At 34.4% G+C, this 24132-nt stretch overlaps 2 protein-coding genes across 7 annotated transcripts; one reads left to right on the top strand and one right to left on the bottom strand.

The window, feature by feature from the left end:
* Nucleotides 1-1999: 1999 nt before the first annotated feature.
* On the bottom strand, nt 2000-10196 carry LOC101249134 (putative CMP-sialic acid transporter 4). 6 transcript variants are annotated; one of them, XR_011212236.1, is made up of 15 exons: nt 9951-10157; nt 9559-9670; nt 9348-9427; nt 8380-8455; nt 8178-8278; nt 6353-6424; nt 6112-6160; nt 5983-6024; nt 5630-5751; nt 5004-5063; nt 4324-4372; nt 3610-3704; nt 3422-3502; nt 3198-3330; nt 2000-2268 (listed from the first exon to the last, which is right to left on the bottom strand). XR_011212236.1 is itself a non-coding variant. In XM_010314308.4 (14 exons), the coding sequence occupies exons 1-13, from the start codon at nt 10004-10006 to the stop codon at nt 3451-3453; spliced, it is 966 nt and encodes a 321-aa protein (XP_010312610.1). In that variant the 5' UTR covers nt 10007-10157; the 3' UTR covers nt 3030-3330; nt 3422-3450. The 6 variants fall into 6 exon arrangements, 2 of the variants coding, with proteins under 2 accessions (XP_010312610.1, NP_001355271.1); XR_011212237.1 differs by lacking the exon at nt 2000-2268 and adding an exon at nt 2369-2611; XR_003244302.2 differs by having other exon boundaries at nt 3198-3502; nt 9951-10196.
* A 2894-nt stretch (nt 10197-13090) lies between these two features.
* Nucleotides 13091-24100, top strand: LOC101248534 (probable E3 ubiquitin-protein ligase ARI8). The gene is made up of 15 exons (XM_004250022.5): nt 13091-13463; nt 17245-17369; nt 17698-17800; nt 17919-18009; nt 18935-19107; nt 19232-19336; nt 19429-19517; nt 20170-20277; nt 20686-20776; nt 20881-20970; nt 22159-22206; nt 22818-22889; nt 22982-23081; nt 23163-23289; nt 23515-24100. Exons 1-15 carry the CDS (start codon nt 13281-13283, stop codon nt 23783-23785), a joined length of 1776 nt encoding a protein of 591 aa, XP_004250070.1. The 5' UTR covers nt 13091-13280; the 3' UTR covers nt 23786-24100.
* Nucleotides 24101-24132: the final 32 nt, after the last annotated feature.

The following is a 24132-nucleotide window of genomic DNA, read 5'->3' as shown; positions in this document are numbered from 1 at the left end:
AATCATAAATTCGATTTATGAAAATAGTCTCGTAAAAATGGTAGAGGGTGAGTGAAGAATTCTGAATAGAAGTGTGAATTTTTTTAATTTTCTTTTTCTGTTGTATACATTGTACAGATGAAAAGTATACTTGCACATTGAATAAATGATTAGTTTCTCTTTTGACTTGTTGAAATTATGAATCCTGTCACATTGTGCTTTACTCTGAATTACTGATCTAACAATTGCAAATGGTATGATAACAACTATCTTCAATAATAACAGTATAATATTTGATGTATATTTCAATAATAATAATAATAATAATAATAATAATATATAAACGTATCTTATTCTAACCTTAAAAATAAAGAGTGTTTCTGATAAATCTTGAACAAGAAAATGCAAAACTTCACAATTGATACTAATGCAAGTGTTAAAAATCAACGTACATCATAGAAGCACATATTGCTCAAATTGCTATTACAATAATACTACTAGTAATTACATTTGGAAGAGTTAAAAAATGTTCATGAAATCATGCACCGCGTTAAATATATTATGATACTAAGTGAACTATTTTGCTGTCTCGAAGACTTGTTGCACCGTATAGTATCATTAGTTTTGATTACGTGCATTACACGTATATTTCTATTAGTTTGATGTCAAAATTTTATATACAACTTCAATTGATAAGTTAGATGATGAAAATAGATATTAAAGTATATCTAAAAAAACAAGTTTCTAAACATAATGAATATTAATATTATATTTTAATCTCCTTACCCTTACATTCAAAATGGATTTAATATTTATAAAGTTAAAATATAAATTAAGGTGGTTTTGATACTATTTATATAATGGTTATTAAACATGCATACATGTTTCTATATGATGTAAAAAAATATAATATTTTTTTGAAGTATTTTTTTTATAGAACATTCTGTACAATTTTTATGTTAGATTTGAGATATATTTGTCTACTTATAATAATTTACACGTTTGTCTGCCCGAAAAGATAATGCAAAAGAAAAAAAAAACTCCTCATTTTGTTTAAATGCAAACCAATCGAATTACGGAATTAGTATTATGTGGTATTACGTGGTTATTTGGTCCTTTCTCTTAGAGATATTGCTAGTGAAATTTATTTCGACATTTATGGTATAGGCATTTTATTACGTCATTAAGGCAATAAATATTTATAAAAATGGTGAAAAAATGTAGAAGTGTGATATATGATTGATTATAATGTAACTTTTCATTTAAGGTATTTTCACTTTTCATATTATACATATTTAATTATTTAATGATTAATTAAATGATTTATAATATTATAATTTAGTGTAGAGGTAAATTGAATCCAATTTTGCATTTTAAAGTTGTATCCCATAACGATAAATATGAATTATTAAAAGTCACATAGTCTCTTTCAAAATTGTGTTTGAGTTACAATAAAAATATGAAAAGTAAAATGATAAATATTTATAGTGTATATAGTTAACTCATAAGAAGAAATTCTTTTGTATTTAGTCATCCCCTTATTATAATTTTGATATATAAATTTATTTTAAAAGACAAAATAAAGTAGCAAAAACAAACATAAAAACACACTACCTTATTAATAACTTCCTTAAAATGTTTCTCTCGTCTTATAAAATAGAGTAAAAATATTGAAATTAAATTAATAGTTATACATTTCAGGAAGACAAAATGTTTTAACATTAATTAGTAAAAAAATAAAACTCTCCTCCCCATCAAGTAAAATGCAAGTAAATAATTCAAATTTATAACTAAGGAAACTTAATTAGAATAAAATAACTAAGAATTAAAGTGCAACAAAGATGACAAATTTATATTTGATAGTGATATATATTGATTTAGCTACAATTCTTTATATTTTTTAATTTAAGATTAAAAGAGGAAAATCCTTGATTCATGTACTTGTTTAAAATTTCAGAAACTTTAATTGACTCTTCTTCTTCTACATTCCCTTTTTAATAAATAACTTAAAAGTAAAAAATAAAACAAAATAATAATATTTAATTAATTAGAAAAAAAATAAAAAACCTTGATTTATGTACTTATTTAAAATTCTAAAAATCCTAATTGTCTCTTGTTCTTCTACATTCCCTTTCTAATAAATAACTTACAATTAAAAAAATAATTAAAATAATACTTTTTTAATTAATTAGATATTTAATTTTATCTAGGGGTAAAATAATGATCTAATTTTTCATCTTTGGAGCTTTCCACTTTTAGTAAGACTACACATTGCTTTGCACGTGATTCCTGTAAAATGTATGAGTTACTGTCAAAATCACATTTTAATTACTATCGCAGGCTATACAAAAGATACTATATAATTTAAAATAGATGAACAATCAATGTATTTAAATTTCTTTATTGTATGTCAATTGATTAGACATTTGATGAACTTGCAAAATTTTGTTTGGTAACTAAAATAACGAGTTACATTTTTAAGTTATTAGATCCATACATATGATATATTAATATGTGCAAAAATGAATAACAAAAATGATTAATGTTTCTCATTTAAATGCAGAATTAAAAAATTTCATACATATAACTTAAATTGATATTTATACTTCAAATCCAAGAAAGTCCTTATGTTCTGAAAAGAAAACTTTGTTATTGTTAGATATAACATATCAACATGAAATTGTTCATTGTTTAATACTACACATGTATAAAATTTACTCTCTTTTTTTCCGCAGCTATTTTTTACTTCTTGATTACCAATTTTTAACATTTTCTCGGTTATTCCTCACTTGCAACTTCTAACTCTCTTATCTTCTCATGTTGAATCGCACGATTTTCGATTGCGATCTTCCTATCTTTATAAGTTGGTTCTTAAATAGCATTAAAAAATAACCCTTCAAATTCAAATTTTAATTCTAAAATTGATTTCTACATTAAGTGATGAATGACTTCTCATATCATAACTTTTCAAATTCTTCCATTATGATATTTATGATTACGATTAAAAGCTATATGATTTCCACATTACAAGTGATGAATGACTTTCCATATCATAACTAATCAAATTTTTCCATTATGGATTAAACGCAATATCAATGTACTCATTTCTTAGTTTAATAGAGGAGCTAAATGGTAACACAACTTTTCACTTTGAATTTGAATCTTCCCGCTTTTTAATAATATACATAATAACATAATATATGATCTAATTCACATACCTAATACCTTTGCTGGGGCGATTAACACTGCTATTTGAATTCAGAATTGACAGAAATGAGGAGATCATCACAAGTATTCTTCAGTCCGAAATTCAAATGCCAACTCCACTCCACTCCAAGGCCAAGTTTTAAGCTGTGGGTAGAATAAATAGTTATCTGTTAACACTTTTAGGCACGACGGAAAATCGAAATGAGCTTGGAGTAGGATGCCTATTGGGTATCACCAAGAGAGCTCAGAAGGTGAAGGTGGTTGTTATCTTCGGGCTTTGCTGGTCGAGTGTAAATATATCGCTACAGAAACAACGCTGCAAAGAAGTATAATGTTCATATTCAGTTATATGCCTTGTCGAATTTGTGGAATTTTCCACAAAGATGAAAAAAACATAGTGGTAAAACAAATTTTCGCACTTACGTGGAACCAAGGAAAAAGGCAAGGGAAAGGTGAAATCCAAACAGAAATACAGAAACAACTGCAGTCAGTAGCATTGCGACTGAAGTTGAATAGACCTGCAAACAAATACAAGCTATATTAAATTGGTATCCTGTCAGCTCTCAGTTCATTGGCAGATTGTGCGTGCGAGAGACAAAATTCCCGGCCCTTCTTTGCCGGACTATATCTCCTCAAAAGCACTCGAACATAAAGCAAAAGAAAAGGAAGAGGAAATCTCATTGACAACTACACCACAGTCATTACTATACTCTAAGGACGTGGATATGAGTGCATTCTAGAGCTTCATAAGAGGGATCTAAGAGGCTCTTTATATGGTAGCTACCTGATCCATCAATGTTTTAGTACTCCAAAATAGTCGCCTATCCATTGTACTAATTTTCAGCGGATAGCTCAAATATTTTGGAATGTCTGTTTTCTCTGTAATTACATTTCGAGCAATAAGTTAGCAACTTAGTATACATCATTTCTTGGGTGGAATCTCTAGTCCAGTTTACCTTCATTGCTTTACTCTTCAATTAGAAAAACAACATAGCCAAGGAAAAGATAAAGCATGTCAGGCATTGTGCTCACAACATAGATATTCTACGATGATCTCAGACGTAGGATAATTGGCACTAGACTAATGAACCCAATTAACACAAAATAAAGCAGATGCACAACCAGAGTCAACCCTACCTTCACAATATTGTCAGCATACTTCATCACCATTGATACTGCAATACCACTGCAGAGACAAGTTTTGGTCAGTAACAATTGAAAGGCCACTGATGAGTGATGATGCAATCAATCTAATTTAAAACAGATGAACGACAGAATGTTAAACAGAAAAACCACAGGCAAAAGGAAAAAAAAGAAATAATGCAGCAGAAATGAAACTTACACCCAAAGTTACTCTATCTAAATAACCCAGTTTCAGACTTTCAGTGTATAGACAAATCATGTTGAATGGTTAATTAGGTTTGCAAATGAACACAATAAGGGGTGAGTGTACACTGTATAACAAATTTTAAAAAACAGCACATTGAGCAAATACAACAAACAAACAATTTAGGAAAAAATGCAATATTGCAGCTTGCACCTAGTGGACCTGTCTTTTCCCTAGAGTGTTGTTTATGTCAATGAACACAGCCAATACAAAATAGTTCCTTTAACTTAATGCTTATCAAGAGAACAACTTAAACACTAAACTAAGCAACTGCAAAAACACCGAAATTTTTGAGCGTTTATGCCTCGGGAACATGAAATAGCTAGCACAAAAAAAGCAGTACTCCCCACTGATCTTGTATTATTACACAATGTATCCATAATCTTGAAATGTATAAACTACCACTATGAAGATTTAGACGAAATCAAACCTTAGTGCGTGGTTGAGAATCATGAGAACTGTAATCAGTGAATATCCATGGAAGAACCCACTGCAGAAGATAAGGTCAAATTGTAAAACTTTACATAGATAACAAAACATGAAGCCCAATCTGATGAGGTAATGTCCTTTCAAGATCAGAAGAGCTGTGGTCACTGAAACTGTGATGTACTTAACCTAATATTTATTTGTGAATGAAGGCATCATACAATAATGATTGGAACTGAAAATCATGATAAAATATAATGGACAGAGAGGAAAGCTCCAAAAGAAAACCTTTAGAAATGGAAATAGTTCTGAGAAAAAAAAGGTATGCCTGAGATAATATTCCCGTAAGTTAAACTACAACTAAACTTCAATCACAAAATATTGGAGTGATTCTCTATTCCAATGTACAATTAATTTACTAAGCTAGCTCAAAATACCTGAGGTCATAGCATATTACAAGTGTTCTATTTTAGAGAAAAAGAGGCATCCAATATTGGTTATTTTAATATTTACTCCCGAAGCGGTTACTAAATACTAAACCACAAGACCGAGAACAATCAGTGGTTACAAAAGGCGCACAATGCAAATATTTACATTGTAAAATGAAAGGAAGGAACGATATCAACTTACTCATTCATGACTGCATCAAAATCTTGAGTCATTATTGCAAAAGCATTGAAGATCATTCCAAAGACATACAACCAGAAGTTCTGAACATTTATATTTCTTGACGGTCTCTTCTTAATTATAGCCTGCAAAGACAAAACAAAACTTATGCACATGGTATTTGAGTCTAGATTACTTTAACGTTATGCCGAGCATTTTTCAGTTGCTGATTAAACCTGAGATGCTAATTAAACACAGTAAATCACCAGGCTCAACTCTAGTAAACCAAAATGCAGTGAGAAGAAGTTCTGAGGTCATCATCTAAAGCGCATATCTTTGTACTACTTATCTAACAGAACATATCTGAAAAGATGTACCTCTGTGTAAACTCCGGCAAAACCACTCAAAAGGGCCATTACCTGAAATCAAACAAACAGGTATAAAACCATTAGACGCAATAGTTTTAACCTTAATGTTATATAGTCCTGCGAATATCTGCAACTTACAATAGCCATAACCCAACCTTGTAAAGGAGCCTGAAGAACATGATCAGAACTGTACAGAAAGCATCATTCCATTAGAGAAACCCATTGTTCATTTCTCTTCATATAAAATCAACAGAACATAAGCAGTAAAATCATGATTGTCATCTTTTACCATACAGGCTGAACACGAAAAATATTTAACAAGATATTCATCTATATAAGCAGTTCTAGAGATGAGATGCGGAAACTGCTATAACCTCACCTAGGATTAAGCTGTGCAGTGGTGCACCCAGCACAAAGTAGAATGAAAGCAGCCCACTGAATTTCAGTTAACCTGAAAGTGAATGTTGCTTTGAGTGTGACAAAATATAGAACATCAAAATAGGTAAACAAGTAGGAACACAATCTTATAATATTATCCAGAAAGATGACAAAATAAACATAGCAAACCTAACTATATCATTCACCTTGAGGTTACTAGCTTCCTATAGTCATATCTACCAATTAGAATTTCTTTTTGATAAAAAAAAGCTTTTCCCTTGAAGATTACCTTTAGTGGAACCTTTTTCTTTTGTTTTCTTTTCTTACATTTTTTGGCATCCATACAATATTCTTGATAATCAATGCATTTCATAGAATATTTTAAGATTTTTTTATTTTTGTGTACTTGAACGTCATTTCTCCTATCACTTGAATAACATTCAAACTTCATAAAAAGGTCAAGCTTTTCCGTTCATATCCCCGAATCAAAAAATAGTGCAGGACAACCTTGCAGTACAAGGTTTCCAGAAAAGATAGATATACTCCCAGCTCCTTCTATATTACCGAGGCTGCAATCAACTAACCTCCATGATATATGGCGGAGCAAACTGGCATAGGCTTTACTGAGTTTTAAGTGTTAACTGCTCATTCCTTGACAAATTAAAGTGAAACTAAGGAGATAGATAGAACCCCTGCTCTCATCTTCAAGGAAAGAGACATACACTATATATGGAAGCAGAGAAAACTTTTACTCTCCTACATAGGGTGTTGTCAAACTTCTATTTTTCCCCACAATGGGCTGTCCAAGTATCTGGGATTTAGCTGTGGTTCCTCCCTCTAGCAGCTCACTTTTTTTCCCCTCTGCAACATGATATCTATTAATCTTACCATGCAGGCTGCAGCTGCTTCCCAGCATTCGATTTCCTCCGATATATTAAGGACCCAAAGCCTGAAAAGCTAAAAATGCTTCCTAAAATGCATCACCATCCTCTTAACCTCTCTCCCTCCTCGCCCTCTTTCATAAAACTTAACTGTATAAGTATCTCAGAACAAACATCTTTTTTTTTAAGTATCTGAACACAAACAAAACAAGAGGTGGACAAACATCCTTACGGCGAATGGACTACATTCCACCTTTGATCACTAAAGTAATACACATAACACCTTGCTACTGGAATGCTGGAAGCTTATTGGAATGCTGGCAGAATCAAAGAGTAAACAAGAGACTGAAGCAGAACTGGAAAACCACTCCTCGTTTTCCACTATGCATTATGTGAGACATCTGATTACAAAGAAATAAGAGATGCTTTGAAGGCCAAAGACTTCATATTTCTTTTGTTATAAATAGATGTTTAGAAGACTTGTATCTTTGGTGTAGCAATGGCATGATTGGAAGCTTGTCATACTACTTAGATTTTTGGACCTATTGGAGATAAAACTATAGCATCAATTCTGTAGTGCTTTGATAATATTTTGTAGTACCTCCGTGGTACTTTATCAATGAAAGTAACCTTATGTTAAAAAAGGAACCCCCAATTCAGTGTGAAACAGAGGGAGTATATGTATGAAATCACTCATATGTATAAATAGGCACACACATAATTATCTAAAGCAGCATTAGAGTACATTGAAGTTGGAGCTTTTTCTGCTAAAAGAAGACAGACTGGAATTAATATGCGCCAAATGGAGTACTCGCAACAAGAAAATATGCTGGTGTTTTTTTGTTGTCTGTCGTTTTTATGTATTTACCCAGACAACAAGATATCTGTTTATCAAAACTTGCACCATAAGTTCAACTTCATATCCATAATTAGGAAAGGACTTACTTCCTTTTGAGAATAATTTGATACAATATGCCAGTGCTGATAATATTCAAGTTCTTCAGTATCTGATATCCAGGAGCATCTACATACGCAAAAATGTAATACTGCAAAGACCCATGCGATTCAATCAACAACATGTGAGATAGAAGACTTAATTAAATCTGGGAACAAAGAAAGATATAACCAAAAAGCAATATAAACCTGCCTGAAGTAGATTCTTGACAAGGTAAAGTGCAGCAGGAATAGGATACACTTTAACTTCATCCCACGTAGTGCTCAACCTAAAAAAAACACTACATTAATAGGACAGGAGACAAAAAAACTAGCCTACTAATAACTGAAAACAAACCTCAGTATGCAAACTCTTATTGAAGAGACAAGTTCACTTTTGTTCATTCACTAATCATTATTTGATAGACAGAAGAAAAGTGAAGAAAAATTGTAAAGTTCATATTAAATGATTTAATAAAACCGAAGCTATTTCATACACATAGGAAAAATCAAACAGTAAGATGGAATGTGTAACAACCAAGCATTTGGATCTAAATTCTCTGGTGAAGTTAACCATAAGCGTTGTGCAAATACCCTAAGATCTAACAAGGTAGGGTATCCAACTAAATTTGCTAATATATAAAAACATATATTTTTACCATACAACCAAGGTGTAGCCTAGTGGTCGGTAAAGTGAGTACAAACCTTGGAAACCAGGGTTCAAATCTTAGCAGAGACAAAACATACAAGGTATTTCTTTTCGTCAAACTTAAGTCATGGTAAGTTATTTCTTTCCATCAACCTCAAGTCATGGTTTGCATAGTTACCGGATGCTTGTGAATAGTCGAGAAGTGTGCAAGTTGGCCCATACACCAACATTGTCACAAAAAGCTATGGTGCCACGGTCCCAAACAAGTAGGGGTCAGCTATATGATAGCTCACTAACCATTTTCTCCATTTAAATTCATTTCAAGAAAACACTACACAAAATAAACTTATTAAAAAGTACCAGAATTTCTCTATATTTTTCTCTAGTCGTGCTAATAGATCCCTAGACAAGCACAGTATTTTATACATGCAGTGCTCAAGTAGATTTATTATACAAATAGAAAAGTCAAAAAGTAGTATTTCCAGCTCCATACACCCTGGAGGAGGGAATTTAACAAAAATATTGTTACAAACCTGTTATCATCAGTAACGCCATCCGTTCTCCAGATTCTTAGCAAGGCCACAAGCGACAATGCACATTTCAATGCCTCTACCTATTACATAGAACTTTGAACTCAATTTCACAACAAAAAGTGACAATCGAGCCATTGCTTATGACTATAAGCTCAAAACAACATTCAAAAAGCAGCAAAATAACTCTTGTAATTTGTGTCATTTCACTAACCAGAAAATTTGCAGTGGTTACACTGTACTCATACTTCCCAGCTCTCTTCGACCAAACAATGAGAATCGATTGTGAACTCGTAAGAACTGTCAGAATAAGTGTTACAAATGACCTATTCCAGCCAATAGAAAAACAAAACATGAGCAACTCTTCTCATCATCGCAGGCTCTAGCTACACAGTAAACTCTAACTAGCTAATAACACACACCGGATGTAGTTCAGAGTGAGTATAATCTATTACATGTACATGATCAGGTAAAAGCAACGAGTTCAATTAAACTCTCTAGATCAATAATGGCACTAAACTCCTCAAATTCTCTTGGTGGAACACGTATAACACCGATAATTCACAAAAAATTTCAGCTGAAATGAGGATGAAAAAGAGCAAATACCTTCGGCTTTTCTGTCGGAAGCCACCAATCTCCGGCATTGCTCCGATCGCGGCCATGATGTATGCTTCCTACACTTGTTCGATCCCGAATTTCAAGCAATTCGTCGAGCGCATAGGGAAAATTGTAGATGAAGAAGAGCTTCCGAATCACAGTTTGCTTTGGAGATTTGTAAGATTCAGTGATGAAGTATGAAGAAATGAAAAGGATGATGGGCTTGGAACGTACGGTCTCTATTTTTTGTGGGCTGGGCTTTGAAAATTCACAAAGGAGTACTTTTATGGCCCATTTACATTTTTTCTATCTTCGTATAAAAGTGTGCGGATATCTGATTTTGACGTTATCGTTTAACTTCTATCCTCTTTTTAAAGTGTTTTGAACGTGTGCTTATTCGGTATATTTTGGATATATATATAAACGCTATCTAAATATAGTATATTGATAAAATCTAAATTTAGACACAACGTCAAAAGTGAACTTTTGTCATATACTTTATTTTTAAGGTATTCAGAGATTTTATTTTAGTTTAGAGATATAAACGTTTAAATTTTTGTATTTTAAAATGATTAAACTTCGATAATATTTGATACGTACATGAAAACTTAATTAACAGTTCAAAAATAACTATTTACACATTTCTCCTTTTACCCCCTCCCCCCACCAACACTAGTTTCTACGATGTTTGCAACAAAACTAGTATGGGCAGACATTCTAGAAACTGTCTATGCAATTTTCATATGTTATGACTCACTTAATTTTTTACGTACTAAAAGATATGACCTAATACATCAATAATTAAAGGATTAAGTGAGCTATAACATATGAAAATTGTAGGTCAATGAATTTTATTTCAAATTCGACCGATTATGTATCATTTAATGTTTAAAGTAAAAACATTATGACCATTCTATCAGAAACTAGTGTAGTGTTAAATAAGAAAAACTTTGAACGTTCATAATTTTGACTTTAGATATTAGTTTCGGGTATAGAAAAACAATATTTCACAGTCCCTAGCTCATTTGGACTTATTAATACCAATAATTATTCATTCGAACTAACACACATAATTTATTAAATCATCACAACCACCCTCAAAATATTTTTGTCAAAAAACTACATGCAATCAATTTATGTTTCTCTAGAAGACAAACAATGTATACTATCTTCTAGTACGTAAATAATTAGATGACCATGATATATGAATATTAAAGGTCAATGAGTTTTCTTTCAAACACCACCAATTTTGTATCATTTAATGTTTAAAGTAAAGCATTGTGACCATTTTACTGAGACTGGTGTAATTGTAAAGAAGAAAAACTTCTAAAGTTCATAATTTTGGCTTTTGATGTTAGTTTTGGGTATAAAAAAACTCTGTTCACGGTATATACCTCATTTAAACTTATTAATATCTATAATTATCCATTCGAACTAACACATGTAATTTATGAAATCATCACAAACACTTGCAAAAACTTTTGGTCAAACAACTACATGTAATCAATGTATACCTCCCTAGAAGGAAACAATGTATACTATCGTATCTTTTAGTACGTAAATAATTAGGTGAATCATGACATATGAAAATGGTAGGTTAATGAGTTTTCTTTCAAATGCCATCAATTTCGTATCACTTAACGTTTCAAATAAAACATTATCACCATCTTATGGAGATTAGTATAATTATAAATAAGAGAAACTTTGAAACTTCATAATTTTGGCTTTAGTTGTTAGTTCGTGAATATAAAAACTTTATTTCACGGTTCATACCTCGTTTGAACTTATTAATACCTATAACTATCTATTTCAAACTATAACACATAATTTATGGAATCATCACAAGCACCCACAAAAAGTTTTTGTCAAAAAATTACATGCTAAGGTCTTAACGGACATCCTTCTTTGGGGTTCGTTTGAACTTGAAAATGCGCATGTTTGTCCTTAGGGATGAATAGAGTTTATTGCTTAGGTCTAACGGACCTCCATGAAAGTTTTTGGTCATTTTGTTTTGGGAATTTCAAATCATAAAAAATTATTGACTATAGCACACGTAAATCGGCAAAATCTAAATTTATCTGCTTTGGTGCTCGTTTGAACTTGTAAATGTGTCTGTTTGCCCATCGGGACGAACTGAGTCCATTGCTAAGGTCTTAACAGATGTCCATGAAAAATATAGGTCATTTTTTTGCGAATTCGGATCACAAAAAATCCACGGACTATAGCACACGAAAATCGATAAAATCTGAGTTTACGTGCTTTGGGACTCGTTTGAACTTGAAAATGCGTATGTTTTCCCTCGGGACGAATTGAGTCCATTGCTAAGGTTTTAACAAACATCCATGAAAAAATTCGGTCATTTTATTTTGAGAATTTCGGATCACAAAAGTTCATAGACTATGTACACAAAAATTGACAAAATCAGGCTTTACCCTCTCTGGGGCTTTTTTGAACTTTAAAATGCATTTGTTTGCCCCTCAGGACAAACTAGGTCAATTGCTAAGGTTTTAACGGACGTCCATAAATACATTTCACATAGATAAAGTCTCACACAATCACTATACGATCATGACATTCATTTTTAAAAATTGAAATTCCACTGTACGATATGCAGTATTGAATTTAGAAGTTTGACAGAATTTAACACGATTCTCTTCTGCTCACAGAAAAATAGATTATTCATTACTGACTTTTTATGGTCGATCACACCCTCACATCTAAACGGGTCGATCCATATGATGAAGACGACTCTTCCTCTTACCGACAAAAAAAGATTTACTCTCAAACCATCATGCGCTTCTTGATATCATTCTGAACTAGTTTTCAAACCTACACCAACTATACCACACTGCTTTCACGTTTAACTTTTTTTTTACTTAAAGATTAAAGTTCAAAAGAACCAAACAATAATAACACATAAAGTCTATAAATTATGTATTCACAGTCCGATTATACTAGTTTACTCCAACTTTAACATTACAAAAAAAAAATATATATATATATATAATATAATAGAATATCATTATCTCATTTTTGTTATTGTTCAATGAATTTGAGAACAATATATTAACATTGTTAATCTTTTAGCCTATACCATAAAGCCAAATTGGGAAAAAAATATAAATATATTTTTGATGTAACCTCAATCTAAGGGAAAAGAATTTACTACTAATACAAAAGGGCTATTATAGAAACTACACCATTTTCCACTTTCCCTTTTTTTTTTTTCCATTTCCTCTCAACAAAAAAAAATTCTCTTTCATTTCCTCAACCTATACATACACAATATATATATATAGATAGAGAGAAGAAGGGGGGTGGGGGGTGAAAAAGGGAGAAATGGCATCGGAGGATGAATTGATGATGCAGGATGCTACCGACGACGGCGAGTCCTTCGATGATGATTTCTACAGCGGCGGCGATGTTCATGATGATTCCGATGATGATGACGTCATGGATTACGATTTCATCGATAACGACTCCGATGATTCTGATACGGTCATCGCACATCATCGCTCTCAGGTACAGTTGAAGATTTTTGAGTTTTTTTTCGCTTTTTTTTATTATTAAATTTAGGATTTTTTTTTTGAATTTGGAGTTTTTTATGTTTTTTGAGTTTTGATTGATTACTGGATATAGTTCATTGCTAGTAAAGGTATTGATTTGATGGTTGTTTTTAGCTGCTGGTTATTGTTTTTGTCAAATTGATTTGTTTATTGGATTACCTGTGTTTTGATGAGTTGTGGGTGTACCGGACACAGGTTCTCGACCTCTTGAAATAGGGGAAAGGTCTGGGAACACTCTACCCTCCTCAGACACTAAACTGTGTAAGCTGCTGTGTTACCTGTGTCCAGAACGATTTTTTTATTGTTTCCAAAAAGTTTCTTTTAGCTTTTGAAACTTGGATTTGTAACAATAGGGGGAGTATCTAGTGGTCAAGTTAGAGTTGATTTCCGCGGAATGAAAGTGAGGAATGATTTGGTTGGATTAACCCCTTTTTCTTCCATATATAGTAGAAGAGGAAAGGGGGAAAATAGAACCTTTTTTTTTTTTTTTGGATAAGAATAACTGGGGTTTCCTTATGAATACAGTTTTGTTAGTCTGGCCACGTGTCCATTTTAGTTGTCGTGCTTACTAAAATTAACTGGTTCAAAACAGTAGTCGTGTTTGCGAATTGAGATATAATCTATTACTATTAGTTTTCATCTTTACGCTTACTTAAATGTGTAAAAAGATTGACGTGGTGAAAAAAGAGATCATTATTAAATCCATATCAAAGAATAAATAAGGATAATTTAGTCATCTCTTTAGTTAATGTTTTTCTTAAAGGCCGTGTAAACACGACAAGTAAAATGCTAAGTTGCACGGACTCTTCATTTTTGCTGTCGTACCCGTGTCGACACGGATTGGGTTGCGGGTGTGGGATACATGTGAGATTCAGTCAACCCACATTGGATACTTTGACCAGAGTTTGTGGACAAATTTTGGGGAAAATTGAGATTTTGGTAGAAGAGAAAATAGATTTAGGACACGAGAAATGGCATGCCTTAAATATTATAGTTCTTTTGTCTCTTTTTTAGCTTTTCCTGTTGGTCAATATTTGTTGTTTCAAGCCAAATGGAGAGAAACTAAGGATTCGAGCGGTTGTGTTCTGACTTTTGGTAAATAGTAGCACCGATCTGTAAGGAGAGTTGTTGGAAGGCCTTGAATGACTTTCTTTTTCCTTTTTAAGGGAAGAACCAGAGAGTGTGAAAGAAGAAGTTGGGGGTCTTTCAAAATCTAGAACATCGTTATATCTCTATTATATAATTTAGGATTGTTTAGCCGAATCCCAGCACCCCTATCCATACCGGGATCCGTACCCCCAAATCTTAATCCTTGGACTTGCGTCCACATCGGATAACCGCACCCGAGTCCAAACAGCTTAGGTAAAATGGACATGAGAGAGTAGTTTATTCAAGACAGAGAGCCATAACTATGGCCATTTGGGTTCTCTTACTACTTGCTTTCTTTACTGGGTTTCTGCTTTTAAGTTGGAGTTATGGGTTCACGTTATGCCTTTTTTAAAAGAAGCGATTTATGAATACTAACTCGGGAAGAAAATTGGGTGCATATAGAGGCAGAAGATTCATTGTATCAGGTGGGGGTTCCGGGGAACCCGGTAACGTTTTCTTAAACCCTGTATCTATGTTGAGAATCCATTTTAATTAATTATATAAGAAATTGATAGTTGAGAGTCCATTACTAGAAGATCTCGTGCTTGATGTGGAATGAATTTCCCTTGCAATCTGGTGCAGATGTCCTCTCTAATTATAGCTTTTGAGTTTTTTGCATTGAGAAACTAAGATATCTCATCTCCTGCTTTGGTAACAAAGTGTATGTTCCTAATAGGGATGTGATAAATCTAATATGGAATAATGACATATGACAAGACTCAAGAGAGTGCTTTTAATATGGATATTATTATGACTGATAAGACATAATGATGAGTCTGCCCGAGGAATTTATAAGGCAACTTTAAGCGTCATATTTGTGCCAGTTCAAATCTAATTAGAGGTGTAGTGTGGCCTGAAGCCTAAATGTAATATGGATTGTGGAAGGAAAAAACATTTTTGAGTGAATCCTGACCTTTTCTTAAAAAAAAAAGCACTTGTGGCTAAATTTTTGGGTGCTCCAAGGAATGCTTGAGTAATGTTGTGGAACTTCTTTGCAAGCCGTGCCTTGAAGAAGTACCACTTACTAAACCAAATTGAAACCGTGTTTCTTTGATGCAAGACTGTAGAAGAATAGGTATTGATGGAGCAGTGTATTAGAACGCGAGAAGTGGAGAAAGACGACTAGGGCTCGCTTCACCAAAGTCAGAAGCATGCAGTGAAGCGTATGACTTATTCAACTGAAGCGCAATTAATTGTAGAGCAACTGTGTGCTTACAATTTATAAGCTCTAGGATATCTCTTGAAGGCAACATTGGCGTCTACAATACAAGTATGAACAAGCTTGTGGAGTAGGGTAATCTCATTTAAATCTATTCTCGAAGGATACTGGTATACTCTACCTGTCTAGAAACTTAAAGGTGTAAATGAGGAGAAGCATAAGAAATCTACGGCCTGAGTTCAAGCAACTTAGAAGTATTAGAAGTGGAAGCAGAACTGTTTTCTGGATGGATGGATGGATCTTTCATGGTCATTTGAAGGACGAGTTCCCAAATTTGTATGATGTTTGATGTTCGTTGTTTTCTAATGTAACTGTGGCTGAATCTAGAGTTAATGGGACTTCGATAGCTACCTTTAGGAGAAATATGTATGATCAGGATTGCCAAAGCCCAAAAGAGTATGTGAACTCCATTAGCTTTGGAAAATTCTCTACTTTATTTTTTTTTTAAAAAAAAAGCTTTGGAAAATTCTCAAGGTTGCACCATCTGTATAATGGCAAGGCTGTAGTAAAATAGATTTTTCGGTGAAGTCTCTTTATAACATCTTAAGCCATGGCCTTGGAAACATAACTGGAAGTCAAGAACTTCACATAAAGTGATATGTTTCTCTTGGATTGAGGCGAAGGAGGCTTGCCTCACTATTGATAATCTCTGAAGAAGAGGGCTACATTTCTGTAGTGGATGTTACTTATAAGGCAGCCAAAAATAAACCATTAATCATCCTTTTTCGTATTTTTCTATCACCGACCCCGACCCAGACCCACTATCCGCTATGACGGCTACAACTCTACTGGTATTAGATGGTTCTGGGAATACACGGGATCTTTTGCTTTATTGGTATAGGCGTGGCTGGACAAAGCAACAAATAGCTGGTGGTGACTTGGAAAGAAAGTAATTCAAGATGTTTTGAAGAGAAGCAAAAATCTGTCTAGAGGATTAACTTAGATTGTATCTTGTTATTTCCTTTTGGTGGAAAAAGGAATACACCAATGAGGTAGAAACTTTATTAAATTTCATTGAGTTCCTTTAAGATTCAACGAGGGCTGTATTTTTGGTTCTGTTTGCTCACTTTTACAGAAGCTCCAACACTATCTTGGTGCTGTTTATGAATACAACTGTTACCTTTTCCAAAAAAAAAAGGAAGGAAAAAGTTGTAATGTGATAATTATACTGTAATACTAGGTATTAGTGCATTGGTTACAGCCAAATTTTGCATAATTATCTTATGTTTGATGAAGTGAATTAACTTTTGAATCCTATGTTGTAGTCACTGTTCTCCAGTTGTTTTGATCTTTATTGTACTATTTTCTTCATTGAATGCTTGCTTACTGAAAGTTCTCACGTTTTTACTTCGATTTACCTTTTCTGTAGTCAAACTATAGCATCTTGAATGAAGCTGATATTCACAAATGCCAAGAGGAAAGTATTACAAAGATATCTACAGTGCTCTCTATTCCAAGGGTAGCTGCTGGCATCCTGCTTCGCCATTATAACTGGTAAATTCTTTTCATAAGCATTACTTTGTAGTTATGATAACAGATCTTAGAAGATGATGCACAATGGGTATTGAACTAGAAGTTCTTTCAGTCCTCAGTTGATTTTGTGGTATCAATAGAATTGTAGTCTATGCATGTCGTTGTAGTCATTCAGTATGATTTTATTTGTTCTTATAAAAATAAAAGTATGCTTGCAGTTCTGGCAGTTACCATTGACTTCTGGGATCTTGAATCTGATGCACATTGCTCTCACTTACCACATATGTACAAGCCTTTTAAGGCTTTTAGGGATTATATGCTAAATATCCTAGTGTTTTCGGGTTGACAGGAGTGTCAGCAAAGTGAATGATGAATGGTTTGCAGATGAAGGAAAGGTCCGCAGGATTGTTGGTTTGTTAGAGAATCATGTGCCACTCCCTGATGGGGAAGAGGTAACTTAAATTCATATATGAAGAGTACTTCCCTCTTTTAGATTGGATTGAAGCTAGAGGTTTAGGGCTGGTCGCTACTGTTCCCTTGAATTGAAGATGTGCACTTCCTTTCTTGCAGCTTACTTGTGGGATCTGCTTTGACGTTTATCCTCGTAAGGAAATCAGTGCGGCTGCTTGTGGTCATCCTTTTTGTTTCACATGCTGGCAAGGTTAATTTCTTCATAAAGTTGTCGCTTCTTCAATGGATGTTTGAAAGGCATTTGTGTCTAACATTCCATCTCCTTGAATAACCTGGTACTCCAGATGAACTAAACTAGCCTTCTTCCGTTAGACAGAATTACTTGAGAAAATCTTTAAGTTACTCTATACTGTCTTAAACGCGGTTTGCTGGTTTGTCTTGCTGCGATGCTTGAGGTTTGCTGAGCTCATCCAGCTCGTTGACAAATAAAAGATGTTGGGAAGAAGAAGATAACAAAATACTAATGGGAGGATTATACTTTTTGTAATCACTTCAGGGTTGTTCTTCTGAACTTTATTATAGGTTCCATAAGCTGTTTTGAGTATTATTATTGGGATGTGGTTCCTTTGGTTCTTATTTTGGTACCTCTGTGTGTGTGGGGGTGGGGGGGGAGTCATTAGTAGAGCTTTGTAGGGGTTGAAAATGTTTTGCATACCTAAGGGCTACTCTGCTGTTGGTTCTGTTACCAAAGCTCATTCACTGTCTTACACGGAGGATGATACTTTTATCTGGATTTCTTACCGCTTGCATACAGGGACTTTCTCGCTTAAATAAGTTGTTACTTGATTTTAGAAAAATATAAGTGCCAAAGGTTGATTTCGGAATGTATGAATATGGGAAGCTAAAGAGAAAAGATTACAGTTAATTCTATGAGGCATTTACTGGTTAATTTTGTCAGCATAGAAAAATAAGTGCTAAGACCGCAATATGTGATGTGTGGATTAGGTGCATGTCATGTGTTTGAATCTTGTCGTGGACAAAAACTTGGTATTTAAGAGGACAAAGGTGGAGGGGGTGGTCCAATATTTACCAATTGGTTGTGGTTAGGTTAAGTTTTTCTCAATTCCCGTTTAGGCATCCCATAGAACTTCTCATTGTTTCTCTGTTTGGTGCAGGGTATATTAGCACGTCCATCACTGATGGTCCTGGATGCTTGATGTTGCGCTGTCCTGATCCATCTTGTAGTGCTGCTATCGGTCTAGATATGATAAACAAATTGGCCTCTGATGATGACAAAAAGAAGTATAATAGGTACTTTATCAGGTCGTTCGTGGAGGACAACAGAAAGGTAATTGCTCCCCCCTTACCGGCCCCTAGTGATACTTTACCTTTTTTTATGTCTTTTTGAAGAATCTTTACTATATGCCTTCTGTGTCTATTAAGTTCCTAATGGTTGTTCTGGCATGCTTTAGACAAAATGGTGTCCTGCTCCAGGGTGTGATTATGCAGTTGACTATATTGTTGGTAGTGGAAGCTATGATGTTACTTGTGGGTGCTCATATAGTTTCTGCTGGAATGTGAGTTGCAATGTTTGAACTCAACTACTTTATATAATGATAGTTGTTCTGTTTCTGCATTTCTGTAATCTGTATGAGTTACATATTTGCAGTGTACCGAGGAAACTCATCGCCCAGTTGATTGTGGAACTGTGTCTAAGTGGATTTTGAAGAACAGTGCAGAGTCTGAGAACATGAACTGGTATGTAGTATCAGATTTTATCATCTTGTCCTTTCCTTATCTTTTGTATTACTTGGTTTAGCTGGCTTTGGTAAATGAGTCTTGGAAGAGAGATGAAATAACTTGAGGATTGAGCTATTCTAGTTAGTACTTTCTCTGGTGAAATTGTTGCACCGTAGATGGAATTTAACCATCTTGGAGACGGAGGTGAAATTGACTCATAATTTTAAATAGAACTTGCTGTAGTCATGTCTTCCTTATGTTGGGAAAAGATAGCAACCTTGGTAACAAAAGGCACAAAGGTAAAGTTGGAGCATAAAAAAACTTGAAATTCCTAAAAGGGCTATGATGCAGCCATTTTCCTGCTCAGAACTTATAAAAAAAGGTTTCTATTCTTCTTTTGCATAGGTTTTGATTCCAAATTTGCTTTTTCTGTGTTGGTTGTTTCTGTGTCATACTGAAGTTCAATCATTTTACGACTATGCATTTGTGTTAGCTCGGCCTCCTGCATCCTGACTACCTAGTTAACTTTCTCTACCATTATATTTGTGTATTTCATCTAAGCCTAAATTCCGTGTCCATATTATAGCTGCATTTTCTGTATATGCATACTGTGTCAACTTTCAATACGTGGAACTAAACATCATTATCGTGGACCGTGGTGACATTGCAGGATATTAGCTAATTCTAAGCCTTGTCCGAAATGCAAGCGGCCAATTGAGAAAAATCAGGGGTGCATGCATATCACATGCACACCACCCTGTAAATTTGAGTTTTGCTGGTAAGTGTTTCAGCTATTTCCATGGAATTTCTTTCAGTTGCTCATCCTAGCATATGCTTTAGTGTGAGCAATTTTTTCTGTCAGTCTGCTTCCATTTTTAACATTTGCTTTGCTTACCATGCACACACCAAGCAGCAGGACCCCCCCACCCCCACCACTGACGTTGAATGTGTTTTATCTACAATATATAGCATATAACTAATTGCTTGTTTCTAATGTTTGTTCTGCCCCCCCCTCCTGCGTGCTTTTAAAAAACAACCATATCCAGTGTAGTCCCACAAGTGGGGTCTGGTTTGGGGAGGCTGGTGGTACACAGTCTTACTCCTACCTTTGTGAAGAAGGTAGGGAAGCTGTCTCACAGATCTTGTTACTTTGTGATTCTTTTGAACTAAGAAGACATCTTTACAGGCTCTGCCTTGGCCCTTGGACGGATCACGGTGAGAGAACTGGTGGCTTTTATGCGTGCAACCGTTACGAGTCCGCAAAGCAAGATGGAGTGGTAAGATCTTTGCTCTATTAGTATTCTCTATTTTCAAGATTTATCTGCTAATTCAGTTCCTTAATCGTAAGTTAGCTAATATTTATTTGATGTTTTTCTTCCAGTTTGATGAATCTGAAAAGAGGAGAGAGATGGCCAAAAATTCTTTAGAAAGATATACACATTACTATGAGCGATGGGCCACCAACCAGTCGGTAGGTTTAGGACACCTTTATTTTTGGTTGTTTCTCATTATCAGCTGTCTCAACTTCTGTTAGGATAAGGATAACAGAAACAGAAGATCGGTTTTTGCTCATGCTCTTTTATTTTTTTAGGAACTGGTAACTTTTTTGCTCAAGTTCTTTCTAGATACTATAATTCTTCTTTGTGACCTAAATTTTGTGGTGATGGCTTCTTGCATGGATGATGGATAGAATTGTTATGCGACTTGACACATGAAAATTTTATACATGATCTGTCAGCAGGCTTTCAGATAGTGTGGTTCTGGTTCTCATGACCTTGCTTTTGATATCATCAATTTAAATATAATAGCAAGAAAGTCTAATGTCCATGGAAATGTCTCAAATCATAAGATGCTGCATAATTTCTGCTCCTACCGGGAGTCTATTATTACCAATCTAAAGATCTACTTATGCTATATGAAAATATAGATTGGATGATGTAATGCCTCTATCAAGTTACAATCTTATGCAATTGTCAGCATGAAGGTCACCTGTAGTACATCTCGATAGTTCCAACAATGGAGCCTGTACATTCGGGATTGATTTTCCCATAATCTAATAGGACGAAAGTGTCCGTGCATGGTGAATATAACTAAGGGAGAATAATTTATGTAACTAATTCTTATCCTCCAATTTTGTTTGGCATGCTTTCTGTTTTACTTTTTCCCAAAAATGACCTCTTTCCTTGATAGCAAAGTCAACTCAATCCAAAAAGATGTTTATCACTTTTATTTTTATTTTTATATATGATATCTAGATCCTTGGGAAATGCAAGTCTGGGACTTGGATCTTCCTCATGATGTCAAATCATCTTGTGCAGTGTGAAGGCACTAGAAACTTTTGCTCACTTGTGGGTCTGCATTGAAAAGTTATCATCCAGAAAAATAGTTCTCTTTTATGTCATGGGTTCGTTACTATCTTCTCTGTTCTAGTAGTGAAACTTCTGTGCGCATCTTCATTGCTTTGCATATATTTCATGTTGAAGTAGGCGAAGTCTGCATCTTGGGGATAGAGACTTAAGAAGTGTACAATCATGTTCCTTTGCCTCAAAAGGCCATTCCTTTTGTTTCTGTCTTCTTATTTATTGGGAGAAGTCTCTCTATAGATGCTGCAGGATCCTTGTTTAACTGCTTACCTAATTTCAGTAATCTCTTATTGCAGTCACGGCAAAAGGCACTTTCAGATCTTCAGCAAATGCAAACAGTACATGTAAGAGAATTTCTTTTACATATAAACAATTTAAGTATCAAAATTCTTTTGCACACAACAGTCTTTTGCTTTTTGCTTATATACTTAAAAGAAGACTACCTTTTTTGTTGTGCTTCGCTAGGTCGAGGTAAGTAAGGTATACGAAGGAAAAGCCTATTTGACAATGAAAGTGACCAATTAACACACTGCTTGTTTATTTCTCTTTCCCGAAGTATTTGAAAATATTCATTAGTAGAAGAACCAAGCTTCCTAATGAACAAGTTCAATCGTGAAAAGGATTTCATTATATACTTTCTCTGAAGTCTTGTCCCCATTTGTATAGGCTGAACTGCTGAATTTAATTTTGTTGTTGACCTTTTTCAGTCTGCTCCTCTGAAAGTATATCTCATTGTGATAATATAAAGTGTTTCTTTGGAGGCAAAATATAAGCTTTTTGTTATCTTTCATTTTTCCTACATTGCATATTCATCCATTGAGCAACCCATACAAAAGTGGTCAAGTACAAGGTTGTGTATCAAAAGAGGACTTGGGCATCTTTCTCTTTCAAGTTGTCATTATCTGATTATATTTCTGAATTTCCGGAAAGCATTTATTGTGATTGCACTTTGCAGCTTGAGAAACTGAGTGACAAACAGTGTCAACCCGAATCACAGCTCAAATTTATTATAGAGGCCTGGTTGCAGGTAATGTAGATCTTCTATATCAATATTAAGTGTTCTTCCTCTCTCTTGATTCATGTGTATATATATTGATTATGACGGCTAAACCATTGCAGATAGTTGAGTGTAGGCGTGTGCTAAAATGGACTTATGCATATGGTTATTACTTACCCGAGCATGAACATGCCAAAAGGCAGTTCTTTGAGTATTTACAAGGTTTTGCCTTTGCTTCCTTTTCGAGAATCACATTTATATGGTTTCCTTCATTTATTGAGGCTCTTATCCTTAACGACGTAGGTGAGGCTGAGTCTGGACTTGAACGGCTTCATCAGTGCGCGGAGAAAGAACTCCAGGGGTATCTTGATGCAGAAGGTCCATCAAGAGAATTTAATGAGTTCCGAACAAAGCTTGCAGGGCTTACAAGGTAATATAGATTTTGCATTGATCCTGGAGGTCTAGTCTTTGGTTTCTATTAGTGGCTAGTGAATATGATGGTTCGCCATTATCAAAAAAAAATATGATGGTTCAAGTGCTGTTTAGTCTCATCTCTGTAGGAGCATATGAATAGAACCTTTAATACAAAAAGGATGTGTCTTGTTTTTAAGTAGGGAGAATGCTAATGTAATTTATTCTGTTCAAATGATGACAGTGTAACTCGAAACTACTTTGAGAACCTGGTTCGAGCTTTAGAGAATGGTCTCTCGGATGTGGATGGTCATGGTGCTTACAGCAGGGCAGCTAGCTCGAAAAGCTTGGGAGGTGGGAGCATCAAAGGGAAGGGCGGTAGAGGAAAGGGAGCCACATCAAGATCAAGCAGTTCCAGAAACATAGATGATTCAGGACACTGGTCTTGTGAGTATTGTACATATGCCAATGTTAGGTCTGCTACCGCGTGCCAGATGTGCCAGCAGCGTCGTTGAAGCCGTTCTTGAAGTTACTACTTCAGATTGGGAAAATCCTCACTATCTGCTGATTGTTATGACTGTGGTCCAGCTCCAGACGTGTCTTCTAAGTCACGTACATACAGGAACAAATCGAAACCTAACAGTCGTAATGTCTGATGGAGACGATAAGTTAATGGCCATGAGTTGGAAAGTCAATCATACATCTGGAGATGAATATGTACATACTGCTTGTTGTCTGTCATCTTTGTAACCTTATCTGACTTGTTGCCAGAAAAATGTTCTTTTGAAATATTCAACTCCCTGATTATACAAAGCTGTTGTGTTGGTAAAGTTTTAAGGGCATATCATAGCATATAAAATAG

This window comes from Solanum lycopersicum, chromosome 11 (assembly GCF_036512215.1).
Source record: "Solanum lycopersicum chromosome 11, SLM_r2.1".
In the NCBI taxonomy this organism is placed as follows: Eukaryota; Viridiplantae; Streptophyta; class Magnoliopsida; order Solanales; family Solanaceae; genus Solanum; species Solanum lycopersicum.
This window is presented reverse-complemented; position numbering and strand designations above follow the sequence as displayed.

What these genes read in the sequence shown, in the direction of transcription:
- LOC101249134 (XM_010314308.4), bottom strand. Translation starts at nt 10,006, where the DNA reads ATGGCCGCGATCGGAGCAATGCCGGAGATTGGTGGCTTCCGACAGAAA. An exon ending in GGCGTTACTGATGATAACAG is followed by an intron (nt 8,456 to 9,347) that starts GTTTGTAACAAT and finishes TGTTTTTTTTAG; the next exon opens with GTTGAGCACTACGTGGGATG. An exon ending in ATTCTCAACCACGCACTAAG is followed by an intron (nt 4,373 to 5,003) that starts GTTTGATTTCGT and finishes TTGTCTCTGCAG; the next exon opens with TGGTATTGCAGTATCAATGG.
- LOC101248534 (XM_004250022.5), top strand. Translation starts at nt 13,281, where the DNA reads ATGGCATCGGAGGATGAATTGATGATGCAGGATGCTACCGACGACGGC. An exon ending in CTGCTTCGCCATTATAACTG is followed by an intron (nt 17,370 to 17,697) that starts GTAAATTCTTTT and finishes TCGGGTTGACAG; the next exon opens with GAGTGTCAGCAAAGTGAATG. An exon ending in GATGGGCCACCAACCAGTCG is followed by an intron (nt 20,971 to 22,158) that starts GTAGGTTTAGGA and finishes CTCTTATTGCAG; the next exon opens with TCACGGCAAAAGGCACTTTC.